General features: G+C 36.4%; 1 protein-coding gene across 3 annotated transcripts in view; it reads left to right on the top strand.

The window, feature by feature from the left end:
- The window catches only part of slc1a3a (solute carrier family 1 member 3a), a 59,477-nt gene that overhangs the window by 27,325 nt on the left and 7,152 nt on the right, over window positions 1-25,000 (top strand). Inside the window, exons 4-8 of one of the 3 annotated variants that reach the window (XM_062025849.1) lie at window positions 13,647-13,851; window positions 18,063-18,105; window positions 21,114-21,382; window positions 23,634-23,867; window positions 23,940-24,134. In XM_062025849.1, the coding sequence (XP_061881833.1) occupies window positions 13,647-13,851; window positions 18,063-18,105; window positions 21,114-21,382; window positions 23,634-23,867; window positions 23,940-24,134 (946 nt within the window). Of the gene's footprint in view, window positions 1-13,646; window positions 13,852-18,062; window positions 18,106-20,967; window positions 21,383-23,633; window positions 23,868-23,939; window positions 24,135-25,000 lie in introns of those variants that run through there. The other 2 variants (XM_062025851.1, XM_062025850.1) reach the window with 2 other exon arrangements.

Below are 25,000 nucleotides of genomic sequence, written 5' to 3'. Positions count from 1 at the left end.
TTCACAGAAAAGGTCAGTTCAAAAAAGAGGTGCGTAAAACAGTTCAAAAAGAGGTTCGCAAAAAGGAGGTTCAAAAAGAGGTCGTCTGGAAATTGGGCAGATCCTGCCTTCTCTCCGCTTTGCAGTCCTTGGGTTAAAACAATATATTTCTGTTGATTACCATACATGAAAGAAAACAGAAAACCCTTCATGTTGCTTTCCCCCTTACACAGTGGAGTTTTACAAGCCTTCTTCTTGGTAGGTTTCAAAGACAGCTTTTGGTCTTCTCGCTGGGAACTCATTTCAACACAAAGTTTTTGTGATAACTTAGAAACAATTATTCTAACACTTAACCATTTATTTTCCTCTAGTCCTCCAGTGATAATGATACTTAGAAGAAACTTAGTATATGGCGGTGAGGATTAGTATCTTAGGTAGATAGACTGACGATGCATGCGCTTCAGCTTGCTCCCCAAATTCCAGCCGGTGTTCTGTCAAGACACGCACACACCTGGAGTTCATGCAACGTCTATTCTGGAAATGGGATTCTGTCCCCCTGGGCGTGCATCCCTTTTGAACAGCGGTGGAGATCGCCGATCAGTTACAAAAGGCAAACACCAGCGCCCCAATCCGATCCCATTATTCTCAGATACTTACCAGGTGTGTGGTCTACAAAAGCAAAAAAAAGCGATATCAATGCTGACTCAGCAATTTTTCCTTACCACTATGTCAATATTGGTTCTGCTGCTGCCTTGTTGTAGTAATAATGTATTTGTTAATGAATGACTATGTGCTCAAAGAGAACTACTTTCTCATGCACTCCAAAATCATCATTAAAGTTTGAATCATCTTTAATGTACTAAATGTATTAAAATTCCCCCATCAACTATTATATGTAGCCTTAAGTAAAAGCAGAAACTGTACAAAATGATAAAATAGTCAAATGTAGCTTGGGACTAGGGATGGGTACCATTACCATTTGAACCGATACGGTGCAATTTCCCAGTACCTGGGACTCGATACCGGTGCTCAACAGTACTGATTTTTGGTACTTTTGTGTATGTTAATAAATATCAATGGTTTTTGATAATAAAATGTGTCAGCTAGTCAGTTCAGTCTTTGCTAAATCTAGTCTGTTGTTGTGTCCTAAAAAAATGTTAATACTGTAAGTATTGCACTTATTCACACTAGCTGTTTGATTGTAACGTGCATCTCAGTTCTAGTTTTCCTTATCAAATTTGGAGGCGCTGATATCACCTAAAAGTACCCGATTTATATTATTTATTATCCATCCATCCATTTTTTTTATCGCTTGTCCCTTTATTATATTATTATAAATATTATATTTCTATTATTTATATATATATATATATATATATATATATATATATATATATATATATATATATATATATATATATATATATATATATATATATATATATATATATATATATATATATATATATTATATATAGTATATATCAGTATATATTATATACTGCATATATAATATGTAAATATTACATATATGTTATTGTGAACGTTGGCCTCCAGGGGGTTCTTTGGACCACCAAGCAGTGACATGGCATTTTTATTTTTCAATAAAGTCTGTCTCTTGCTTTCCAGCAATTGTTTTTGTGTCCGTCTCAGGCTCGCTCTCGCTCTTACTCCAGCTCCAACAACTCTCTCCTTCCGGCTGCTGCCTTTTAACAGAGCGACAGGTGATTAGATAACCAGGCCCTGGTGGGCCATCCACGCACCTGTCGCTGATCTCGAAGCCGGTCCTGGCACACCCCGCTTCGCTGCAGGTACGCAGACCACGCCCCCCTCCACAGTTATATTTTATATTGCTACTATGGTACATTTTTAGTCTACTTAATACTTGCATTATCCTTTCCACCTTTACCCTTTTCCATCCTTTGAAACTGAGCTACTGTGTGGAACAATTTCCCTTGTGGATCAATAAAGTTTGTCTAAGTCTAATTTGGTACCCATCCTTACTTGGGAGAGAAAGTTTTAGGGAGTAATTACAATAATTACACTTTGTCATAGGTCTATGATCTCAACACAGCTTGTAATTTGGGGTTTGTGGTGACAAGGTCTGAGAACCTCTGGCGGAGTTGAGCATGAATGAAGATTTGGGTTACTAGGACCACCACGAGGGCTTCTTGTGCCCCCTTCTAGTTCCCCCTCTCTAATGAAGGGCTTGCATTTGTATTTGTACACCTCCCACCGCTTCCACTAAAACTAGAAAGAAAGTGGCTCTCCTTTAACCTCGCTTCTTTCATTCTCTTCAATGGATGGAATTGGTGAGGCTGCGTACGTCGTCGCCCTGGCGACGGGTGTGCGCGCGCGCGTGCTTCTGTGTGCGTGTGTGGACCAGTCTAAGTCAACAAGTTTTCCCAGGGTTGTCAGAAAAGGAGTAAGAGGAGAAACGGGATAAAGGGGAGCAGTGAAGGAGAGGAAGTGAATGTTGCGGAGGATGAGGCTCGGAGAAGGGGAAGATGAAAAAGAGTTGTAGGCATGTGGAGACAAAGCAGGGACAGTAGGTACACTGCAAAAACTGAAATCTAAGTAAGATGAAATATCTCAAATAAGGGTGATATTTGCTTATTTTCTGTCTGATAAGATAATTCTTCTCACTAAGCAGATTTTATGTTAGTGTTTTACTTGTTTTAAGGGTTTTGGTCCTAAATGATCTCAATAAGATATTACAGCTTGTTGCTGAGATTTGATGACCTATATTGAGTAAAACATGCTTGAAACTAGAATATCAACTGATGCAAAGCTGTGTCATCAACACTCACAAGTATAAAACTACTTTTTTAAAAGTAATCATTTCTTATTTCAAGCATGAAATAAAAAATCATGACTTTGACTCAATTTTGTCTCATAATTAAAACAGATGACAGCCGAATGGACTTTGCGGTTTTATTTTCAATGAAACAATAGAAAATATGTACTCATATAGTAGTACAGTTGGCACAGTACAGTAAACTGACAGTTAATATTGAAACATTTAATATTTCAATTAATTTTGAACAGAAATAGTCCATGCACATTCAGATAAATTCTTCAAAATTACAATAAAAAAAATTTGGTCGGGGGCTGGGCTGTAAAAAATAAAAAAATAAATTTAAAAAAGTAAAAAATAAAATAAAATAAATTTAAAAAAAAAAAAAAAATTAAAAAAAAAAATAAAAAAAAAAAAAAAAAAAATATATATATATATATATATATATATATATATATATATATATATATATATATATATATATATATATATATATATATATATATATATATATATATATATATATTCCTTGCGCACTGATTCACTGAAAGAGCACGCACTTGGCGCGATGATGTCATTTTATCGATGGGAAAATGCAAGAAATGTAATGCCGAGCGCATATCATCATGTCAAGATAATGGCACTAGCACAGACCTGGGCATTGTACGGCCCGCGGGCCGCATCCGGCCCTTTGCGCATCCCTGTCCGGCCCGCGTGAGGCCAATCATAAATTACAAAATAAATTTAAAAAAGTATCTATGTCGAGTGTGCAATACAACGGTGCTGCTTTTGTTTTGAAAAGCGTTATTTGTATTACTTCCGTGTGGACGTATGCGCGTGTGCGATTGTGAGTGAATTGAACGGCGCAATTACAAATTACAAAATAAAGTTTAAAAAACATCTATGTCGTGCGCGCAATACAACTGTGCTGCTTTTATTTTGAAATGTGTTATTTATGCCGTATGTCCGGGGGGAACCTGTGAGTGAAGGTGCATAGAGACAAGTGATGAGACGCTAAAAAAAGAAAAGTTGATGAGGAATGGCGTGTTTCCAACAAGAGATGGACTGCCAAGTATTTCTTTACATAAATTAATGGTAAAGCCGTGTGCTTAATGTGTGGTACACAGGTTGCTGTGTTTAAATATCATTTTAATCGCCACTACACGAAGAAACACGAGGGAAAATACCGGGATGTGTCTGATGAAGCGCGCGCAAGGGAGGCCGATGCGTTGATGGTAAAACTGCAAACCCAACAAGGACTTTGTGCCATATTTCACACCCCCAGAGATGCAGCCGTCAGGACAAGTTTCGTCATTTCTCACAAAAGCGCCAGAAAAAGTAAGGCGTTTTCTGACGGAGAGTTTATTAAGGAGTGCTTATTGGACTTTGTTGCGCTGATAATGCCCGGAGACTTGGACTGTTTTTCGCTAACTTTGGATGAGAGCTCTGATGCAGTCAATTAAAGAGACAACCACAGGTAATGACTTGTTCACAGAGGTAAATGCGTGTTGGGACACGCTGGCAGGTGTGACAATCCAATCCACTTTATTTATATAGCACATTTAAACAACAAAATGTTTCCAAAGTGCTGCACAACAATATTACAAACAATATTCAAATATTATCCTTAGCTCCACCAATGACTGAATAAAAAGAAAAAACAATTACATATAAAACCAATATAAAAAACAATATAAAATAAATATGATTAAAAACTATTTTTAACAACAGATGGTTGTCCAAATCTGATGGGGAAAAATGTTGGATAATGCAGGATAAAGTGACCATCAAAAGCAATCTGCTTTTGTATAAAGTTAAGTTAGGTTAAATTAAATTATTATTATTATTAATTATTATTATTATTATCATCATTATTATTTATCTTACGGTATATCAAAAATAATATTGAGCAAAATGTAATTGAAATATTGTCGTGTGGCCCTCCAGCAGTGCTCGGGTTGCTTATGCGGCCCCCGGTGAAAATTAATTGCCCACCCGACTAGCATTTACTTCATTTAAAGGCCTACTGAAATGAATTTTTTTTTATTTAGACGGGGATAGCAGATCCATTTTATGTGTCATACTTGATCATTTCGCGATATTGCCATATTTTTGCTGAAAGGATTTAGTAGAGAACATCGACGATACAGTTCGCAACTTTTGGTCGCTGATAAAAAAAGCCTTGCCTGTACCGGAAGTAGCGTGACGTCGCAGGTTGAAAGGCTCCTCACATTTCCCCATTGTTTACGCCAGCAGCGAGAGCGATTCGGACCGAGAAAGCGACGATTACCCCATTAATTTGAGCCAGGATGAAAGATTCGTGGATGAGGAACGTGAGAGTGAAGGACTAGAGTGCAGTGCAGGACGCATCTTTTTTTTACTCCGACCGTAACTTAGGTACAAGCTGGCTCATTGGATTCCACACTTTCTCCTTTTTCTATTGTGGATCACGGATTTGTATTTTAAACCACCTCGGATACTATATCCTCTTGAAAATGAGAGTCGAGAACGCGAAATGGACATTCACAGTGACTTTTATCTCCACGACAATACATCGGCGAAGCACTTTAGCTACGGAGCTAACGTGATAGCATCGTGCTTAACTGCAACTACACCAGCCCTCATCTGCTCATCAACACCCGTGCTCACCTGCGTTCCAGCGATCGACGGTGCGACGAAGGACTTCACCCGATCCTCGACGCGGTCGGCGGCCCGGAGACGGAGGAAGTTAAGGTGAGGACAGCGGCGCGCAATGTAGCTTTCGACGACACCCCGGCCTCCATCAGAGTCGGCAAGAAACATATATTTCCCCAAAGTTACGTACGTGACATGCACATAGCGACACGCACGTACGGGCAAGCGATCAAATGTTTGGAAGCCAAAGCTGTAGTCACGGTAGCGCGTCTGCTATCCAACTCAAAGTCCTCCTGGTTGTGTTGCTGCAGCCAGCCGCTAATACACCGATCCCACCTACAGCTTTCTTCTTTGCAGTCTCCATTGTTAATTGAACAAATTGCAAAAGATTCACCAACACAGATGTCCAGAATACTGTGGAATTTTGCGATGAAAACAGAGCTGTTTGTATTGAGATACAATGTGTCCCAATACTTCCTTTTCAACCATTGACGTCACGCGCATACGTCATCATACATAGACGTTTTCAACCGGAAGTTTCCCGGGAAATTTAAAATTGCACTTTATAAGTTAACCCGGCCGTATTGGCATGTGTTGCAATGTTAAGATTTCATCATTGATATATAAACTATCAGACTGCGTGGTCGGTAGTTGTGGGTTTCAGTAGGCCTTTAAGAATATTTTTCAACATAATGAGAAAAAAGGTCTCATATTTGTTTTTTCTATCAAGAAAAGTGCACTTGTTATTAGTGAGAAAATACTTATTTTAAGGTACTTTTGGGTTCATTGAGGTTAGCTAATTTGACTTGTTTTGGAAAGTCTTGACAAGCCAAATTTTCTCGTTCTATTGGCAGATAATTTTAATTAGTTCAAGTAAAATGCCCCTAATTTTTTTATTCATTTTTTCTTGTTTTTGAACACTGACTTTTTGCAGTGTTAGCCTCTATTCTAACACACAGACACACACTTTGCTGTACAACAGTGCCACGTATGATGAAAAGAACACATAAATCTCCATCCCACAAAGCCTGCTCCTGCTCTGAATGAAGATAATGGCCATAATGGGAGGTGACACTTGGAAAATACAACGCCACTGTTGTTGGCCTTTCAAGCTGCTGGCCGTCTCTTCCTGAATCTGCTCCAAAGGCTCAGTGTCACTGTTTCTTTTTTTTGTTTTGTTCCGCCACCATTATTCCTGCCCGCCACGGTCTATTTAGTGCCGTCACAACTATAGACGGCGGGTAAAAAGAAGGTCAGCACTGGGACATATTTGGCTGGAGGTAGGAAGGGCGTAAAACCTGGTTTCATGTTTTTTTTTTTGACTGAATGACATCATCTTTTATCTTGGGGATGGGCATTTGGCTACTGTAATAATAATAATAATAGATTTTATTTGTAAAAAGCACTTTACATTGAGTAAACTGTCATGATCTGTGGTCTGGTCTGTTATTTTCTGTTAGTTTTAAGACTCCATAGTTCCTGTTTTTGTGCACCCTTGTTTGTTTTAGTTTCCATGACGACTTATGATTTGCACCTTCCTCTTGCGTTCGGGACACACCTGTCTCTAATCAAGAGACCAATATTTAAGCCTGTCTTTGTCTGTCAGTCGGCCTGGCGTCATCGCTTGTTTTCTCTGAGATACCATAGTTCATGCTACTTGTGTCATGCTTAGTTCATGCTGCTTGTTTCTTGCCACAGTAAGTTTTGTTTGTTTCATGTCCATAGTTCAGGCTAAGTGTTGGCGTATGTTTCCTGCTTGAAGTTTTATGTCCCTTAGCCTCTCGAGCAATCGGCACGCTTTCCTTTTGTTTTAGTTCCTGACTTTTGTCCTGTGTAGGATTTATTAATTAATAAATATGTTCCTACCTTCACGCCTTGTCCGGAAAAGTCTGTTTGCTTCCTGGGAGAACAATCCTCGCAGTAAGTTGCGAAAACCCCCCTCCCGGTATGACATAAACAACCTCAAAGTGCTGCAGTGTATTAAAAAAATTAAAATAAAAAGATAATACAAAATAAAAATAAAAACTAGAACAGCCAAATAGCTAGAACTAGTATGCATATATCTAAAAAAAAAAGGCTTTTTTATAAAGAAGGGTTTTTAAGCCTTTTTTAAAAGCATCCACAGTCTGTGGTGCCCTCAGGTGGTCAGGGAGAGCGTTCCAGTTCCCATTGTTTGTAGCTTTGTCCTCGGAGGTTGGAGGAGGTTAGCCTGTCCGGAGTGGAGGTGTCGCGTGGAGGATTTGGGGGTGAGTAGTTCTTTGAGGTAGAGGGGGGCATTTCCATGGAGGCACTGGTGGGTTAGTAGGGAGACTTGGTATTCAATCCTGAGTGGAACAGGAAGCCAGTGAAGGGATTTTGAGAATTGGTGTGATATGGTCACATTTCTTTATTACATTTCTTCAATCCCTTACAATCGAGCCTCAACTTACAAGCTTAATTGGTACTGTGACTGAACTCTTAACTCAAAACACGTGTATCTCGAATCAACGTTGCCCATTGAAAGGAAATCGATTTAATTGGGGCTGTCCCCCGCTAAAATAGCGCAATTGTTACATCTGACATGCCTTAAAAAAAAAAAAATATTATGAAAAACAATAAAAGTTCAAGTTAAAGTACCACTGATAGTCACACACACACTAGGTGTGGTGAAATTACCCTCTGCATTTGACCCATCCCCTTGTTACACCCCCTGGGAGGTGAGGGGAGCAGTGAGCAGCAGCGGTGGCCGCACTCTGGAATCATTTTGGTGATTTAACCCCCAATTCCAATGGGTCCCATTTTTATAGTCTTTGGTATGACTCGGCCGGGGTTTGAACTCACGACCTACCGATCTCAGGGCGGACACTCTAACCACAAGGCCACTGAGCAGGCTTATACAATATATAATAATACAATAAAATGTACCACTTTACCAACAACTATATGTTTTATGAAGTAATGTAATAATGCATAGCATCTAACTTGGAGAGTGGACTTCTACGGTATCTCCTTGCAGCTGCTTCTGCGTCAAACACACCATCAGCGGCTTTTCTTGACTGCCGTTAGACTCATTCTGCTCCAGTATGATGCAGACTTGCAGTGATACCCTCAAAATGCTTCATCAAGTTGGTGACACGCTATATCCATTATTTTTTTAAGTGATTTCTGTCTTTAAAGCACATTCTGAAATTGTACAAATCATAATGTTGTTGGGTTTTTTGTACACTTACATGTTGCGGTTAATAGTATTCTACCTTTATTTGTCGTTATTCATACTTTATGAATAAATGATGTGATAATGTTCATCAGTCAACTCATTGGTGTTCATTTTAAATCTATCAAGATAAAAAAAATAATAACAAAATCAAATGACAGGATGTTATTTATGTAGTTTGCTCATTTTCCTCGACACATCATGTGGTTTATATATTTTTTTTTACATATGTAGCCTCATCTACAAAGATACAAAGAATTGCTATTGCGACATCTAGAGGACACATTTAGAACAGCAGTTTCTTTCATTCAAAAATTTCGGCTCATTTTTATACTTAGCAAACTCATCCCATGGGCCGGATAAAACCTGTGTAGTAAACCTTTTTATGCTCTAGCTTTGAAAATATTCAATTTATAACTTTGCGGAAATTCATTTACCGCAGTCCTGTCCAGTCCAGTCCAGTCTGCTCCAGGGTCAACCTTTCACATTCATTCATCTCCTTTCCTCTATCGTTGTGTTAGCCGTATTGCACTGAGGACATAGACGTGTGTTAAAAAAAAAAAATCCCTCCTTACACTGCAAAAATTCAGTGTTCAAAAACAAGAACAAAAAATACAAAAATTAGGGGTATTTTATTTGAACTAAGCAAAATTATCTGCCAATAGAACAAGAAAATTTGGCTTGTCAAGACTTTCCAAAACAAGTAAAATTAGCTAACCTCAATGAACCCAAAAATACCTTAAAATAAGTATATTCTCACTAATAACAACTGTACTACTACATGAATACGTATTTTCTATTGTTTCATTGAAAATAAAACAGCAAAGTCCATTTGGCTGTCATCTGTTTTAATTATGAGACACAATTGTGTCAAAGTCATGATTTTTTTTTTCATGCTTGAAATAAGAAATTATTACTTTCAAAAAGTAGTTTTATACTTGTGATTGTTGATGACACAGCTTTGCAACAGTTGATATTCTAGTTTCAAGCATGTTTTACTCAATATAGGTCATCAAATCTCAGCAACAAGCTGTAATATCTTACTGAGATCATTTAGGACAGTGGTTCTTAACCTGGGTTCGATCGAACCCTAGGGGTTCGGTGAGTCGGCCTCAGGGGTTCGGCGGAGGTCAAAACACACCCGACTCATCGTGTCAATACAAACTTCTCCCTATCGGCGTATTACGGATACGGCAACAGCTGACTAGTTTGCAGGTGTGTAATTTGTTGTGAGTTTATGCACTGTGTTGGTTTTGTTGTTTGAACAAGGTGATGTTCATGCACGGTTCATTTTATGCACCAGTAAAAAAACATGGTAACACTTTAGTATAGGGAACATATTCACCATTAATTAGTTGCTTATTAACATGCAAATTAGTAACATATTGGCTCTTAACTAGTCATTATTACCGGTAAGTACTTATTAATGCCTTATTCGGCATGGCCTTATTATAACCCTAACCCAGGGGTCGGCAACCCGCGGCTCTAGAGCCGCATGCGGCTCTTTAGCGCCGCCCTAGTGGCTCTCTGGAGCTTTTTAAAAAATGTATGAAAAATGGAAAAAGATGAGGGGAAAAAAAAAGTTTTTGTTTTAATATGGTTTTCGTAGGAGGACAAACATGACGCAAACCTCCCTAATTGTTATAAAACACACTGTTTATATTAAACATGCTTCACTGATTTGAGTATTTGCCGAGCGCCTTTTTGTCCTACTAATTTTGGTGGTCCTTGAACTCACCGTATAGTTTGTTTACAAGTATAACTTTCTCCGACTTTCTAGGACGTGTTTTATGCCACTTCTTTTTCTGTCTCATTTTGTCCACCAAACTTTTAACGTTGTGCCTGAATGCACAAAGGTGAGTTTTGTTGATGTTATTGACTTGTGTGGAGTGCTAATCAGACATATTTGGTCACTGCATGACTGCAAGCTTATCGATGCTAACATGCTATTTAGGCTAGCTATATGTATATATTGCATCATTATGCCTCATTTGTAGCTATATTTCAGCTCATTTAGTTTCCTTTAAGTCATCTTAATTCAATTCATAACTCATGACACAATATGGCTTTTAATTTTTTGCGGCTCCAGACAGATTTGTTTTTGTATTTTTGCTCCAATATGGCTCTTTCAACATTTTGGGTTGCCGACCCCTGCCCTAACCCTAACCAAATAACTCTAAATTAAGTCTTTATTACTTAGAATATGTTACCCTAGTGTCCAAATAACTCTAAATTAAGTCTTTGTTACTTAGAATATGTTCCCCATAATAAAGTGTTACCAAAAACATATAACTTTGTCTTGAATTTGAAAAAAAGAACCTTCACTAAAGAAGGGTTCGGTGAATGCGCATATGAAACTGGTGGGGCTCGGTACCTCCAACAAGGTTAAGAACCACTGATTTAGGACCAAAACCCTTAAAGCAAGTAAAACACTCTAACATAAAATCTGCTTAGTGGGAAGAATTATCTTATCAGACAGAAAATAAGCAAATATCACCCTTATTTGAGGTATTTAATCTTACTTAGATTTGAGTTTTTGCAGTGTAGCTCTGTGGTGGTCATTACATTTTGCCAATTCACCATCACTTGTCAGAAAGCAGTCTAATATGAACCCACTTAACTTGCAGCCCCGTATATCAATGTTGCCATCACTGTAGACATATTCTAAATCGTGTTGTGCTTTTAAGTGCTTCGTTTTAACCCTATATGCAAATTTTTATTCCTGATGCCTACACATGTTTGAAGCCTGGCATGCCGTTGGCTCGAATCATAAGTCAAGGCCATGCTGTTAATCTTCAACTGGCACCAGTCAAAGCAGTCAGACATGGCTCCATGGTTGCATGAATGTCAAAATAAAAGAAGAATAAAGAGACTTGTTCGGGCTGTCTGATATGTTTTCACGGGGTCTCCTTACTATGTGTGCGACTTAAAACATACAATAAGTAAAGTGAATAAGATCTTTCCCTGGGTGCTGTCCAGTAGGTGTTGTTTACCCGCCAGGGAAGGTCAAAGCGGGATTATGTTTCCCACCGTGCTTTGTTCTTGTAGATAGTTGTACAGATTATGTGAATGGGTGCATGATTACAGCACCTTTTCCCAGGATTATTGTATGTATGCTCGCTGGGACACTACTGTTTTATTTACATGTGTAGGCAGAGGCAGTTTGTCTGCTTTGCATTTCCAAATACATCTGTGTTAATAATTAACAGGCTGCCACAATGCTGGAGGACACCCTCTCAAACGCCTTTGTTGACGTTGTTGTTGTATTAGCAGGCAAATACGGACATTTTAGGAATAATCATGTGAGCGGAATACGGATTGATAAAGTTTGTTGCTCAAAATATGAGACCAGACGTCTGCTCTGTCAGCACCGTTGATGTTCTGCAGCGCCCTCTAAAGGACGTCTTTTTTTGCAGAAACTCTAATGGCAAGCAGACACAGCATTTTGAATGTAATTAGTAGAATAGGTCATTTGGTCAATTCTTAAAGCCCATAATGATTTTGAAGAAAGGAATTTGCTGTTGCAAATGCAATAAGCATTTGGTCAACATTATTTCATTTAGACATATAAAGTAAGACAACTAAATTCCATCCTAATCACTAACTCCTCCCCTCAAATAAAAACCTCATTGTAAAAAGTAGGATTTGTATGATTTTGAAAATAATTAAAACAGTAAAAAATTCAAACAAGCTCTTCTCCTCAAATAAACTCCTAAAATTCATTTTTATCTATATTAAAATAAATAAATTAAATAAAACATATTATATATATATATATATATATATATATATATATATATATATATATATATATATATATACATACACACACACACATATATATGTTTGTGTATATATGTTTATATATATGCAGTATATATATATATATATATATATATATATATATATATATGCATTTTATATATATATATATATATATATATATATATATATATATATATATATATATATATATATATATATATATATATATATATATGCATTATATATATATATATACATATGTTTAAGTAAACAAATAAAACGTTTTATTATAACATTTTTTTAAATATAATCTTAATATTTATATAATTTATATAATATGTATTTAATTGTATGTTTATTTTTAATAAATGTTTTTGGTTAAAACCTGCTTTACTTTTTTATTAAAAACATTTACCTTAATTTTGTAAATCCATTTTATTCATATATATATATATATATATATATATATATATATATATATATATATATATATATATATATATATATATATATATATATATATATATATATATATATATATTTTAATGACTTTGAGTCAAGAAATTGTTTTATTACATTTTTACATTTGATTTATTGAATAAAAAAATAAAAGGGTAAATGTTTTAATAAAAACATGTGACATTTTTTTATTAAAAAAATTAAATACAAATTAATAAGCATATTTGATAAATTATATAGATATTATGAATATAATTTTCAAAAAATGTAATAATAAGTTTATATATATATATATATATATATATATATATATATAAATTTAAAAAATTAAACTTATTTATTATAAAATTTTTGGAAAATGATATTCATATCTATATAATTTATAAAATATGCTTTCTAATTTTATATTAATTTTTTTTTAATTTTTTAAATAAAAAATTGTAACTTGTTTTTATTAAAACATTTACCCTTTTATTTTTTTATTCAATAAATCAAATGTAAAAAATAATAAAACAATTTCTTGACTCAAAGTCATTAAAAAAAAAAAAATTGTTTCCATAAAACGTATATTTATTAATTTTGAATTAAATTACATTTTAAATACAATTAAAACAAACGGATGACATTTGTTCCCATTATGAGTGTGTTTGTGTGATTTACCTTTACTTTCGGATATTGAAAGTCTTTACCACACCACCTTTGGCTCAGACATGGCATCTGTAAAGCAGATTACAGTTGTGTTTCAAAGGAAACGAGAGAAAATTAAAGAACTGTTCAGTAATCAACAAATAATAAACGCCTGGTATTCTTCTGCTTTAGGAATGGCCGCTCTGGACAGCAGTGCTTCGGGCAAAATGGGCATGAGGGCGGTGATCTACTACACCACCACCACGGTGATTGCTGTGTTTATCGGCATTGTCATGGTGCTCGTTATTCACCCTGGTAAAGGCTCCAAGGATGAGTTCGCCAAGCAGCAGCCAATAGAGCAGGTTAGCCCTGCTGATGCCTTCCTGGACCTTATCAGGTACCGTTCCTGCATGCACACACATCAACACAACCACATAGGTTCTCTCCTTTTTGAGAGTGTAACAGTCTGGGTCAAAGGTTAAAAAACTTGGGGAAAAAAACCTTAATTTTTCTGCAACTTTCATCCGATTGTTTACAAACTTTGTGGACACAAAGTGGATGGATAACCACTGAGCCGAAGGGGACAAGCGGTAGAAAATGGATGGATGGATGGATGGACCGTTGCCCACACTAAAACACTTAATCGGGGACGGCGTGGTGCGGTTGGGAGATTGGCCGTGCAAGCAACTTGAGGGTTCTTGGTTCAATCCCCACCTTCTACCATCCTAGTCACGTCCGTTGTGTCCTTGAGCAAGACACTTCACCCTTGCTCCTGATGGGTCCTGGTTAGCGCCTTGCATGGCAGCTCCCGCCATCAGTGTGTGAATGTGTGTGTGAATGGGTGAATGTGGAAATAGTGTCAAAGCGCTTTGAGTACCTTAAAGGTAGAAAAGCGCTATACAAGTATAACTCATTTATTAGAGATGTCCTATAATATCGGACTGCCGATATTATCGGCCGATAAATGCTTTAAAATCTAATATCGGAAATTATCGGTATCGGTTTCAAAAAGTAAAATGTATGACTTTTAAAACACCGCTGTACGGAGTGGTACACGGACGTAGGGAGAAGTACAGAGCGCCAATAAACCTTAAAGGCACTGCCTTTGCGTGCCGGCCCATTCACATAATATCTACGGATTTTCACACACACAAGTGAAGGCAAAGCATTCTTGGTCAACAGCCATACAGGTCACACTGAGGGTAGCCGTATAAACAACTTCAACACTGTTACAAATATGCGCCACACTGTGAACCCACACCAAACAAGAATGACAAACACATTTCGGGAGAACATCCGCACCGTAACACAACATAAACACAACAGAACAAATACCCAGAACCCCTTGCAGCACTAACTCTTCCGGGACGCTACAATATACACCCACCGCTACCCCCTACCTCCCAAAACCCCGCCCCCCCCAAACCCCGCCCACCTCAACCTCCTCATGCTCTCTCAGGGAGAGCATGTCCCAAATTCCAAGCTGCTGTTTTTGAGGAATGTTAAAAAAAAATAATGCACTTTGTGACTTCAATAATAAATATGGCAGTGCCATGTTGGCATTTTTTTTTCCCATAACTTGATTTATTTTGGAAAACCTTGTTACATTGTTTAATGCATCCAGCGGGGCATCACAACAAAATCAGGCATAATAATGTGTTGATTCCACGACTGCATATATCGGTATCGGTTGATATCGGAATCGGTAATTAAGAGTCAGGCAATATCGGATATCGGCAAAAAAGCCATTATCGGACATCTCTAGTTTTAATGTGTTTTTTTTTTTTTTTTTCAATGTTTTAGTGTCTTACTGTATATGGAAAAAAACAGTGCTAATGTTGATATGTAAAAAACTCAGTCGGCGGAATTTAACCGTAATTTAACCGTAAAATATATTGTCAATTTTACAGTCCACATTTTTGATTGATAATTTGTTTTGAAATCATAAGTCAAGCAGATATTTAAGTCTAGTATTTATCTTTATTTTAACAAAAAATATTTTTGGAATACATAATATAATATTTTGATTTTGACAATATTGAATTTGAAAAGATATGCAATTGCATGCAGTACACGGTTTTTAATGTCAAAAGGGAAAGAACAAATATATTTACCGTATTTTTCGGACTATAAGTCGCAGTTTTTTTCATAGTTTGGCCGGGGGTGCGACTTATACTCAGGAGCGACTTATGTGTGAAATTATTAACACATTAGCGTAAAATATCAAATAATATTATTTAGCTCATTCACGTAAGAGACTAGACGTATAAGATTTCATGGGATTTAGCGATTAGGAGGGACAGATTGTTTGGTAAACGTATAGCATGTTCTATATGTTATAGTTATTTGAATGACTCTTACCATAATATGTTACGTTAACATACCAGGCACGTTCTCAGTTGGTTATTTATGCATCATATAACGTACACTTATTCAGCCTGTTGTTCACTATTCTTTATTTATTTTAAATTGCCTTTCAAATGTCTATTCTTGGTGTTGGGTTTTATCAAATACATTTCCCCCAAAAATGCGACTTATACTCCAGTGCGACTTATATATGTTTTTTTCCTTCTTTATTATGCATTTTCGGCAGGTGAGACTTATACTCCGAAAAATACGGTAGTAGGAAAATGTTAAGCATTTTATTCATGCATATTGTTTCCAGGCTTTCGCGGGCCACTTAAAATAATGTGGCGGGCCAGATTTGGCCCCCGGGCCTTGAGTTTGACACCTGTGATCTATGTTGACATCACTTTTTTTATTTATTTTACAGTTGAAGGTGCATGGGAGGGAAGCTTCACTACTAACAAAATTAGGCATAATAATGTGTTAATTCCACGACTGTATATATCGGTATCGGTTGATATCTGTCAATACGTGGACCTTGGGTTTTGTTTTCCCGGAATGCAAAGGAAAGTTGGCGCGGACAAGTAGTGAATGTAAGTACATATTTTTATTTTAAACACTAACAGACTACAAAAAAGGAAGCAAACAAAAGGCGCGCACTAGTGATGGGTCCGGCAACACCAATGCATCGGCGCATGCGTCGAGCTCATAGAGCGATACCCTGTGTCGGTGCGCGTATCGCTTTTAGAAAATCACGTGACCGAACACGAGCTGTTTTGGTCACGTGACCGATCATGAGCTGTTCTGGTCACGTGACCGCTCATTAGCTGTTCCGGTCACGTGACCGATACACGAACTGTATCGCACTGACACCTGCGCGCCAAACTGTGTTTATTAGGAAGCGGCGCAATGCGTGTTGTTGACGAACACCGTTAGGGCCGCTTGTTGTCACTGTCACTCAAAGTTGCATTTCAAAATTACACAGAATAAATGTTTTATTTTGTTTAGAATTCAGATGGGTTTGATTTGGTGCGCGGCATATATTTGCTGTGCGGCGCACAGTGTGCGCAGAGAACGCCTGAGCACTGTGCAATTGCGCAGGCGTGCACCTTAGAGGGAACGTTGCTCACAGGGCACAGAGGAGGCGTCAGTGCGATACAGTTCGCGTATCGGTCACGTGACCAAAGCAGCTCATGATCGGTCACGTGACTTTCTAAAAGGGGTACGCACAGGGTTTCGCTCTATGAGCTCGACGCATGCGCCGATGCATCTGTGTTGCCTGACCCATCACTACTGTTACTAGAGAAAGTCACAGGAATGACGGCGTGGCGAAGTTGGTAGAGTGGCCATGCCAGCAATCGGAGGGTTGCTGGTTACTGGGGTTCAATCCCCACCTTCTACCATCCTAGTCACGATACATGTTCACATTATTTGACTGTATCTAAAAAAGATAAAAACATATTTTTATTTAAATGAAGATATGAAATAATCCTAAATGAAATACAATGACTTTGTTTATATTATTGTATATACTAGGTCATAAAATCAGTGTCAGTTGAGTCGGTCCATAGGTTGCCTGTAGGGATTTTTAATGTCCAGCAGATGTCAGTATTTAGTGACACAGTATCGACACAGTATCAATACAGTTTTGCAATGTGTCGAAACGCTTCATGAGGCCTCATCAACCCATCACTACAAATTACACTAATGAAACAAAACTTGCACAAAGGCAGAAACTATGAACAATAAACAAAAACTTACTTGGCATGGAACTATGGTAGCATGAAGACAAAACGAGGTAGCAGGGGTGTCAGAAGAAGCATGGTGTGAAAGGATAATGTCACCAGGCCGATTCAGCAGAAACAGTCTTAAATAGCAGTGACATGATTGGTGACAGGTGTGCGAGTGCAAAGCGTGAGACAGGTGCGTGACATCACAGGTGAAAACTAATGGGTTGCTATGGTGACAAAACAAGAGTGCACAAAGAGTCCAAAAACAAAACCGAACATGACTAAAACAAAAACATAAACAGACATGACAATATCGGAATCGGTAATTAAGAGTCGGACAATATCGGAATATCGGATATCGGCAAAAAAGCCATAATCGGACATCTCTACCATTTATCATTTAATATTCCCCACCATCATAGAAAATGTTTGGCCACAATCAAACCAAAGTTAAACACGTCACCCACACCAACATTTTTTTTTTTAAATTATACGCATGGATTAATTAATCCAAGTGTTTGCTGTTTTGCAGGAACATGTTCCCTCCGAACCTCGTGGAGGCTTGCACCAAACAGGTAACTCTAAATACAGTACATTGTAAATAACGATACTCATAACAGCAGTAGCAGTTGTGGTAGAAATAGTAGTAGTAGTGAAATACTATTTTTCTTGTCTTGCCTTTTACTCATGTCCTATTACTGACACTTCTTTATGTGACACTATGAATCATTTATGTGAAATGGTTACTAGACAACACTGGCCGATGTCATCTTTTTTTTTTTTTGTGATTTTGACTGAAATAATCGTTGTTGATTAATTGTACCTTAACTGTTTGCTATTGTGCGGGCGGAGCTAATGTTCCTTGTCGCGACGTATGTGTTTGCTTCATCAACAAGTGGGACTAGTTCAGGAGTGTCCAAACTTTTTCCACTGAGGGCCGCACACTGAAAAATCTAAGCAAGCGGGGGCCATTTTGATATTTTTTATTTTAAAAACCAATACAATATATGTATAAAAAAATATACATTTAGGCCTCCACTCAGGCTTTATCCCGGGGACCCCAAAGGGTTTTGGTCCAAAAAAAATAAAAAATTTGTCTGTAGAGGTTGCCCTCTAGTGGGTTCTTCGGACCACCACACACTACCAGGAGAGCCCGGAATTCAGGATACAACACTGTTTTATTCTTATAAATAGCAATAGGCTTCTGCTTTCCAGCACAATGTCTTTTCCCCCTGCACCTCCAACTCCAACTACGTGTCTCATTCCGGCTGCTGCTAATAAAGGCGACAGGTGATTAGATAACAAGGCCCACCTGGGCCATCTACTCACCTGTCGCTGTCTTCGAGGCCGGTCCTGGCACACCCCGTTCCGCGGCAGGCCCTCAGGCCACGCCCCCCTCCACAGTATTGTTATTTTTATTATTATTCACGTTTTAAATCTCTAGATCAGGGGTCACCAACCAAGAGCTACTTTTTGGGTACTGATTAATTAATGCGAAGGGCTACCAGTTTGATACACATTTAAATAAATTGCCAGAAATAGCCAATTTGCTCAATTTACCTTTAACTCAATGTTATTATTAATAATTAAGGATATTTACGCTTAACTGAACGGTTTAAAAGAGGAGAAAACACGAAAAAAATTACAAATAAATTTTGAAACATAGTTTATCTTCAATTTCGACTCTTTAAAATTCAAAATTCAACCGAAAAAAAGAAGAGAAAAACTAGCTAATTCGAATCATATTGAAAAAATTAAAAGAAGAATTTATGGAACATCATTAGTCATTTTTCCTGATTAAGATTAATTTTAGAATTTTGATGACATGTTTTAAGTAGGTTAAAATCCAATCTGCACTTTGTTAGAATACATAACAAATTGGACCAAGCTATATTTCTAACAAAGACAAATCATTATTTCTTCTAGATTTTCCAGAACAAAAATTTTAAAAGAAATTCAAAAGACTTTGAAATAAGATTTCAATTTGATTCTACAGATTTTCTAGATTTGCCAGAATAAGAATTAAATTAAAATGTATTTATTATTCTTTACAATAAAAAAAAAATGTACTTGAACATTGATTTAAATTGTCAGGAAAGAAGAGGAAGGAATTTAAAAGGTAAAAAGGTATATGTGTTTAAAAATCCTAAAATAATTTTTAAGGTTGTATTTTTTCTCTAAAATTGTCTTTCTGAAAGTTATAAGAAGCAAAGTAAGAAAATTAATGAATTTATTTAAACAAGTGAAGACCAAGTCTTTAAAATATTTTCTTAGATTTTCAAATTCTATTTGAGTTTTGTCTCTCTTAGAATTAAAAATGTCGGGCAAAGCGAGACCAGCTTGCTAGTAAATAAATAAAATTTAAAAAATAGAGGCAGCTCACTGGTAAGTGCTGCTATTTGAGCTATTTTTAGAACAGGCCAGCGGGCTACTCATCTGGTCCTTACGGGCGACCTGGTGCCCGCGGGCACCACGTTGGTGACCCCTGGTCTAGATCAACATTAGGTCTATCTGTCAATATAACGTTTTTAAAGATCTAAATTGTATGCTCTTTTTGTCAAAGAAAACCCTGTCTTTTATGGAAAAAAACACAAAATATGCAATATTTTCACCCAATACATTTTTTAAGTGGAATATTTGAGATTATATAATAATCGGAGCCTTAAAAAGGTCAATAGCTCATAACACCATTGATTCATTATTATTTTTTGAGTAATGGCACTTAAAAACAAATCACACTACAATGATTAGGGATGCACAAGGGTCCTACTCATTAAAGTGTTAAAAAATATATTATACATTTTTTTTACTGTTTACTTTCAACCCAAAAATCTCGAGATCAACTTCAGATCTATCCGTCAATTATAAGTTTTATTGTTGTTTATGTTTTTTGTTTGTTCGTTTTAGGCCCTTCTTTAAAAAAAAAAAAAAAAACAGCTCAGTTTTTTATATTGCAAATACAAAATATGCAACATTTTCCCCAAAAAATATCTCAAAGAGAAATATTTAATGTGATGTAATTGGAGCCTTGAATAGGTCAATAATTCATAATGACATTGATTTTGATTCATTATTATTTTTTAAAGAAAGAAACAGCCTGCATGGCAGCTTTGTGTTATTAGAGTAAACATTGCAACATTTTCTTCTTACATTTCACCTGTTTGGTCTCTTATACCACCTTTTCTGTTTAAAATTTTTTTCAATCGGATTTTTAAAATGTGCCGTGGGGCCGTTAAAAAATGACATGCGGGCCGCAAATGGCCCCCGGGCCGCACTTTGGACACCCCTGGACTAGTTGACGTCCACTGATGCAACTCTAAGCAAAAGCAATGTAGTGCGGTACCGTGTCCGTACTGTACAGCCACCGTAATCAATGAAGAAGAAGCTTTGCAAGTGTTGTACTTGGAATTGTTTGTTTCATATGCTTTTCTTTACAGATGTAGTCATTTCACTAGAGTCATATCCCGAGGATCACCAAGACACTGTGAATATATGGCAAGCCATTAAGTTGCCACTGCACTGCTACATTAGCATGGTTAAGGTTCCACTGTCTAACACGCCGCTTTTTTTTCTCGTTTTAAAGTTCAAGACGCAGTACGCCAAGAGAGTAGTCCACATCAAGGTGACGGTGAACGATTCCGTGTTCACGCTCAACGGGAGCCAGCTGATCAGCAGGGAGGAGATGATCCCGGTGCCAGGGTCGGTCAATGGGGTCAACGCGTTGGGATTGGTGGTGTTCTCCATGGGCTTCGGTTTCATCATCGGGAGCATGAAGGAGCAGGGCCAGCCTTTGAGGGACTTTTTCGACTGTCTCAACGAGGCCATCTTGAGGCTGGTGGCCATAATCATGTGGTAGGTCCAAGAATGTTACTTGTCACTTGAGGAGTGATGGAGATTGTCAGTCAGTTAGAACCTGCTGCTCCCCCACTCATACCACTAGTTGTATCATGTCTGGACGGAATCTGTTATTATTGTTATTTCTCTCACTTAGCCTAATCAGGAATTGTGCTGAAAGCAGGCAGCTGTGCTACTTGTAAAACTTTTATAATATATATATACACTACCGTTCAAAAGTTTGGGGTCACATTGAAATGTCCTTATTTTTGAAGGAAAAGCACTGTACTTTTCAATGAAGATAACTTTAAACTAGTCTTAACTTTAAAAAAATACACTCTATACATTGCTAATGTGGTAAATGACTATTCTAGCTGCAAATGTCTGGTTTTTGGTGCAAAATCTACATAGGTGTATAGAGGCCCATTTCCAGCAACTATCACTCCAGTGTTCTAATGGTACAATGTGTTTGCTCATTGGCTCAGAAGGCTAATTGATGATTAGAAAACCCTTGTGCAGTCATGTTCACACATCTGAAAACAGTTTAGCTCGTTACAGAAGCTACAAAACTGACCTTCCTTTGAGCAGATTGAGTTTCTGGAGCATCACATTTGTGGGGTCAATTAAACGCTCAGAATGGCCAGAAAAAAAGAATTGTCATCTGAAACTCGACAGTCTATTCTTGTTCTTAGAAATGAAGGCTATTCCACAAAATTGTTTGGGTGACCCCAAATTTTTGAACGGTAGTGTATATATATATATATATATATATATATATATATATATATATATATATATATATATATATATATATATATATATATATATATATATATATATATATATATATATATATATAATGTATGTATGTATGTATGTATGTATGTATGTATGTATATATGTGTATACTGTATATGTATATATATGTATGTATATATATATATGTATATATGTGTATATATATATATATATATATATATATATATATATATATATATATATATATATATATATATATATATATATATATATATATATATATATATGTACTGTAAATGTATATATATATATATATATATATATATATATATATATATGTGTACTGTATATGTATATATATATATATGTATATATATGTATGTATATATATGTGTATATATGTATATATATATGTATGTATATATATGTATATATAAATGTGTATATATGTGTATATATATGTATATATATACATACATATATGTACATATATATGTATATATATACATACAGTATAGATATGTATATATATACTGTATATATATATATGTATGTATATGTGTATATATATATATATGTATGTATATAAGTGTATATATGTGTATGTATGTATATAAATATATATATATAACAACACTGACAAGAATTCACATAATAGATTAATGTTAGCATGCCGACATTGGGCATACTCGTTTTTTTAAACAATGTTGAACACCTCAGAGTCTTATAACTTGGCACTTGACACAAGCTAACTGTTAGCATGCAAACTTTTTTTCATCCAATTTTATAGCTGAACACCTCAGAGTCATATAACTTAGTACTCCACACATGAAAATGTTTAGTATCCTAATTTTTTTAGCTAATGTTGCATGCATATGTTTAAGACTCATAACTTGGTACTTGACACAATTGAACCGTTAGCATTTCATCATTCACTCAAATTGCGTATTCTAGTTAGTTCTATTTAGTTTTACCTTGTTAAGTTAAAGTTAAAGTACCAATGATAGTCACACACACACACTAGGTGTGGTGAAATTTGTCCTCTGCATTTGACCCATCCCCTCGTTCACCCCCTGGGAGGTGAGGGGAGCAGTGAGCAGCAGCGGTGGCCGCGCCCGGGAATCATTTTTGGTGATTCAACCCCCAATTCCAACCCTTGATGCTGAGTGCCAAGCAGGGAGGTAATGGGTCCCATTTTTTATAGTCTTTGGTATGACTCTGCCGGGGTTTGAACTCACAACCTACCGATCTCAGGGTGGACACTCTAACCACAAGTTAATTATCTTCTGTTGCCAAAGTGTTTTGTTCCTTTCTGATTTTGTGCTTGATCTGTTACTGTTTTTCGACCTTTGCTAGTGATACTCTTTTTTTAATGTCTTTTTCCATGTTAGCAATTTGCCATCCTGTGGTTTGTTTTGCCAAAATAGGTTGAATGGAAAAAGGCTGAAAATGCCCACAGTGCCCCCTACAGTATCAGAGGCAGAAATACTGAATATCAGACTCGTTTTAGGTATGCCCCCATTGGTATCCTGTTCCTGATTGCGGGTAAAATAGTGGAAATGGACGACATCTCATCAATGGGCAGCCAGCTTGGCATGTACACAGTGACTGTCATTTCCGGGCTGCTGGTCCACGCCGTCATTGTCCTACCCACGCTCTACTTCATCATCACCCGGAAGAACCCCTTCGTCTTTATCGGCGGGCTGCTGCAGGCCCTCATCACCGCCCTGGGAACCTCATCTAGGTGTGTGCGTTAAAACGAAATAACCCTCTTTTGCGCGGTGTTTGTTCATTTGTCATCTTTTCTCCGTCCCAGTTCTGCCACGTTGCCCATCACCTTCAGATGCCTGGAGGAGAACAACAAAGTGGACAAGCGCGTGACCCGTTTCGTGCTGCCCGTGGGCGCCACAATAAACATGGACGGCACTGCCCTGTATGAAGCGCTGGCAGCCATCTTTATCGCTCAGGTTAACAACTACGACCTCAACTTCGGGCAGATTCTCACCATCAGGTAAGCAGGCAAACACGCACTGTATTTACCCAAATATAGGACAACATTAAATATTACATTTTTCCAGACCCAGTGTTATATTTTATAGACAAACTCGAAGACAGACAAATTCATAATGAGTAATAAAATGATCTTAGGAATTTTGTCATATATTGTGTGTATATGTGTTTACATATGTATATATATATACACACACACGCACACAATCCATCCATCCATTTTTTACCGCTTGTCCCTTTCGGGGTATATATATATATATATATATATATATATATATATATATATATATATATATATATATATATATATATATATATATATATATATATATATATATATATATATATATATATATATATATATAAAAGGGCTGCAACAACTAATTGATTAAATCGATTAAAATCGATTATAAATATAGTTGGCGATTAATTTAGTCATCGATTCGTTGGATCTATGCTATGCGCATGCGCAGAGGCAATATATATATTTTTTTAAAATTAATTTTATTTATTTTTATAAACCTTTATTTATAAACTGCCACATGTACAAACAGCTGAGAAACAATAATCAAAATAAGTATGGTGCCAGTATGCTGTTTTTTTTCAATAAAATACTGGAAAGGATAGAAATGTAGTTTGTCTCTTTTATCCAATTATTAATCGATTAATCGAAGTAATAATCAACAGATTAATCGATTATCAAATTAATCGTTAGTTGCAACCCTATTATATATATATATGTATATATATATATATATATATATATATATATATATATATATATATATATATATATATATATATATATATATATATATATATATATATATATATAAAATATATATATGTTGATATATACATGATATA

Source organism: Entelurus aequoreus, linkage group LG17 (genome assembly GCF_033978785.1).
Source record: "Entelurus aequoreus isolate RoL-2023_Sb linkage group LG17, RoL_Eaeq_v1.1, whole genome shotgun sequence".
Classification (NCBI taxonomy): domain Eukaryota; kingdom Metazoa; phylum Chordata; class Actinopteri; order Syngnathiformes; family Syngnathidae; genus Entelurus; species Entelurus aequoreus.
The sequence above is the reverse complement of the archived record's forward strand: the minus strand, read 5'-3'. Positions and strand labels throughout refer to the sequence as shown.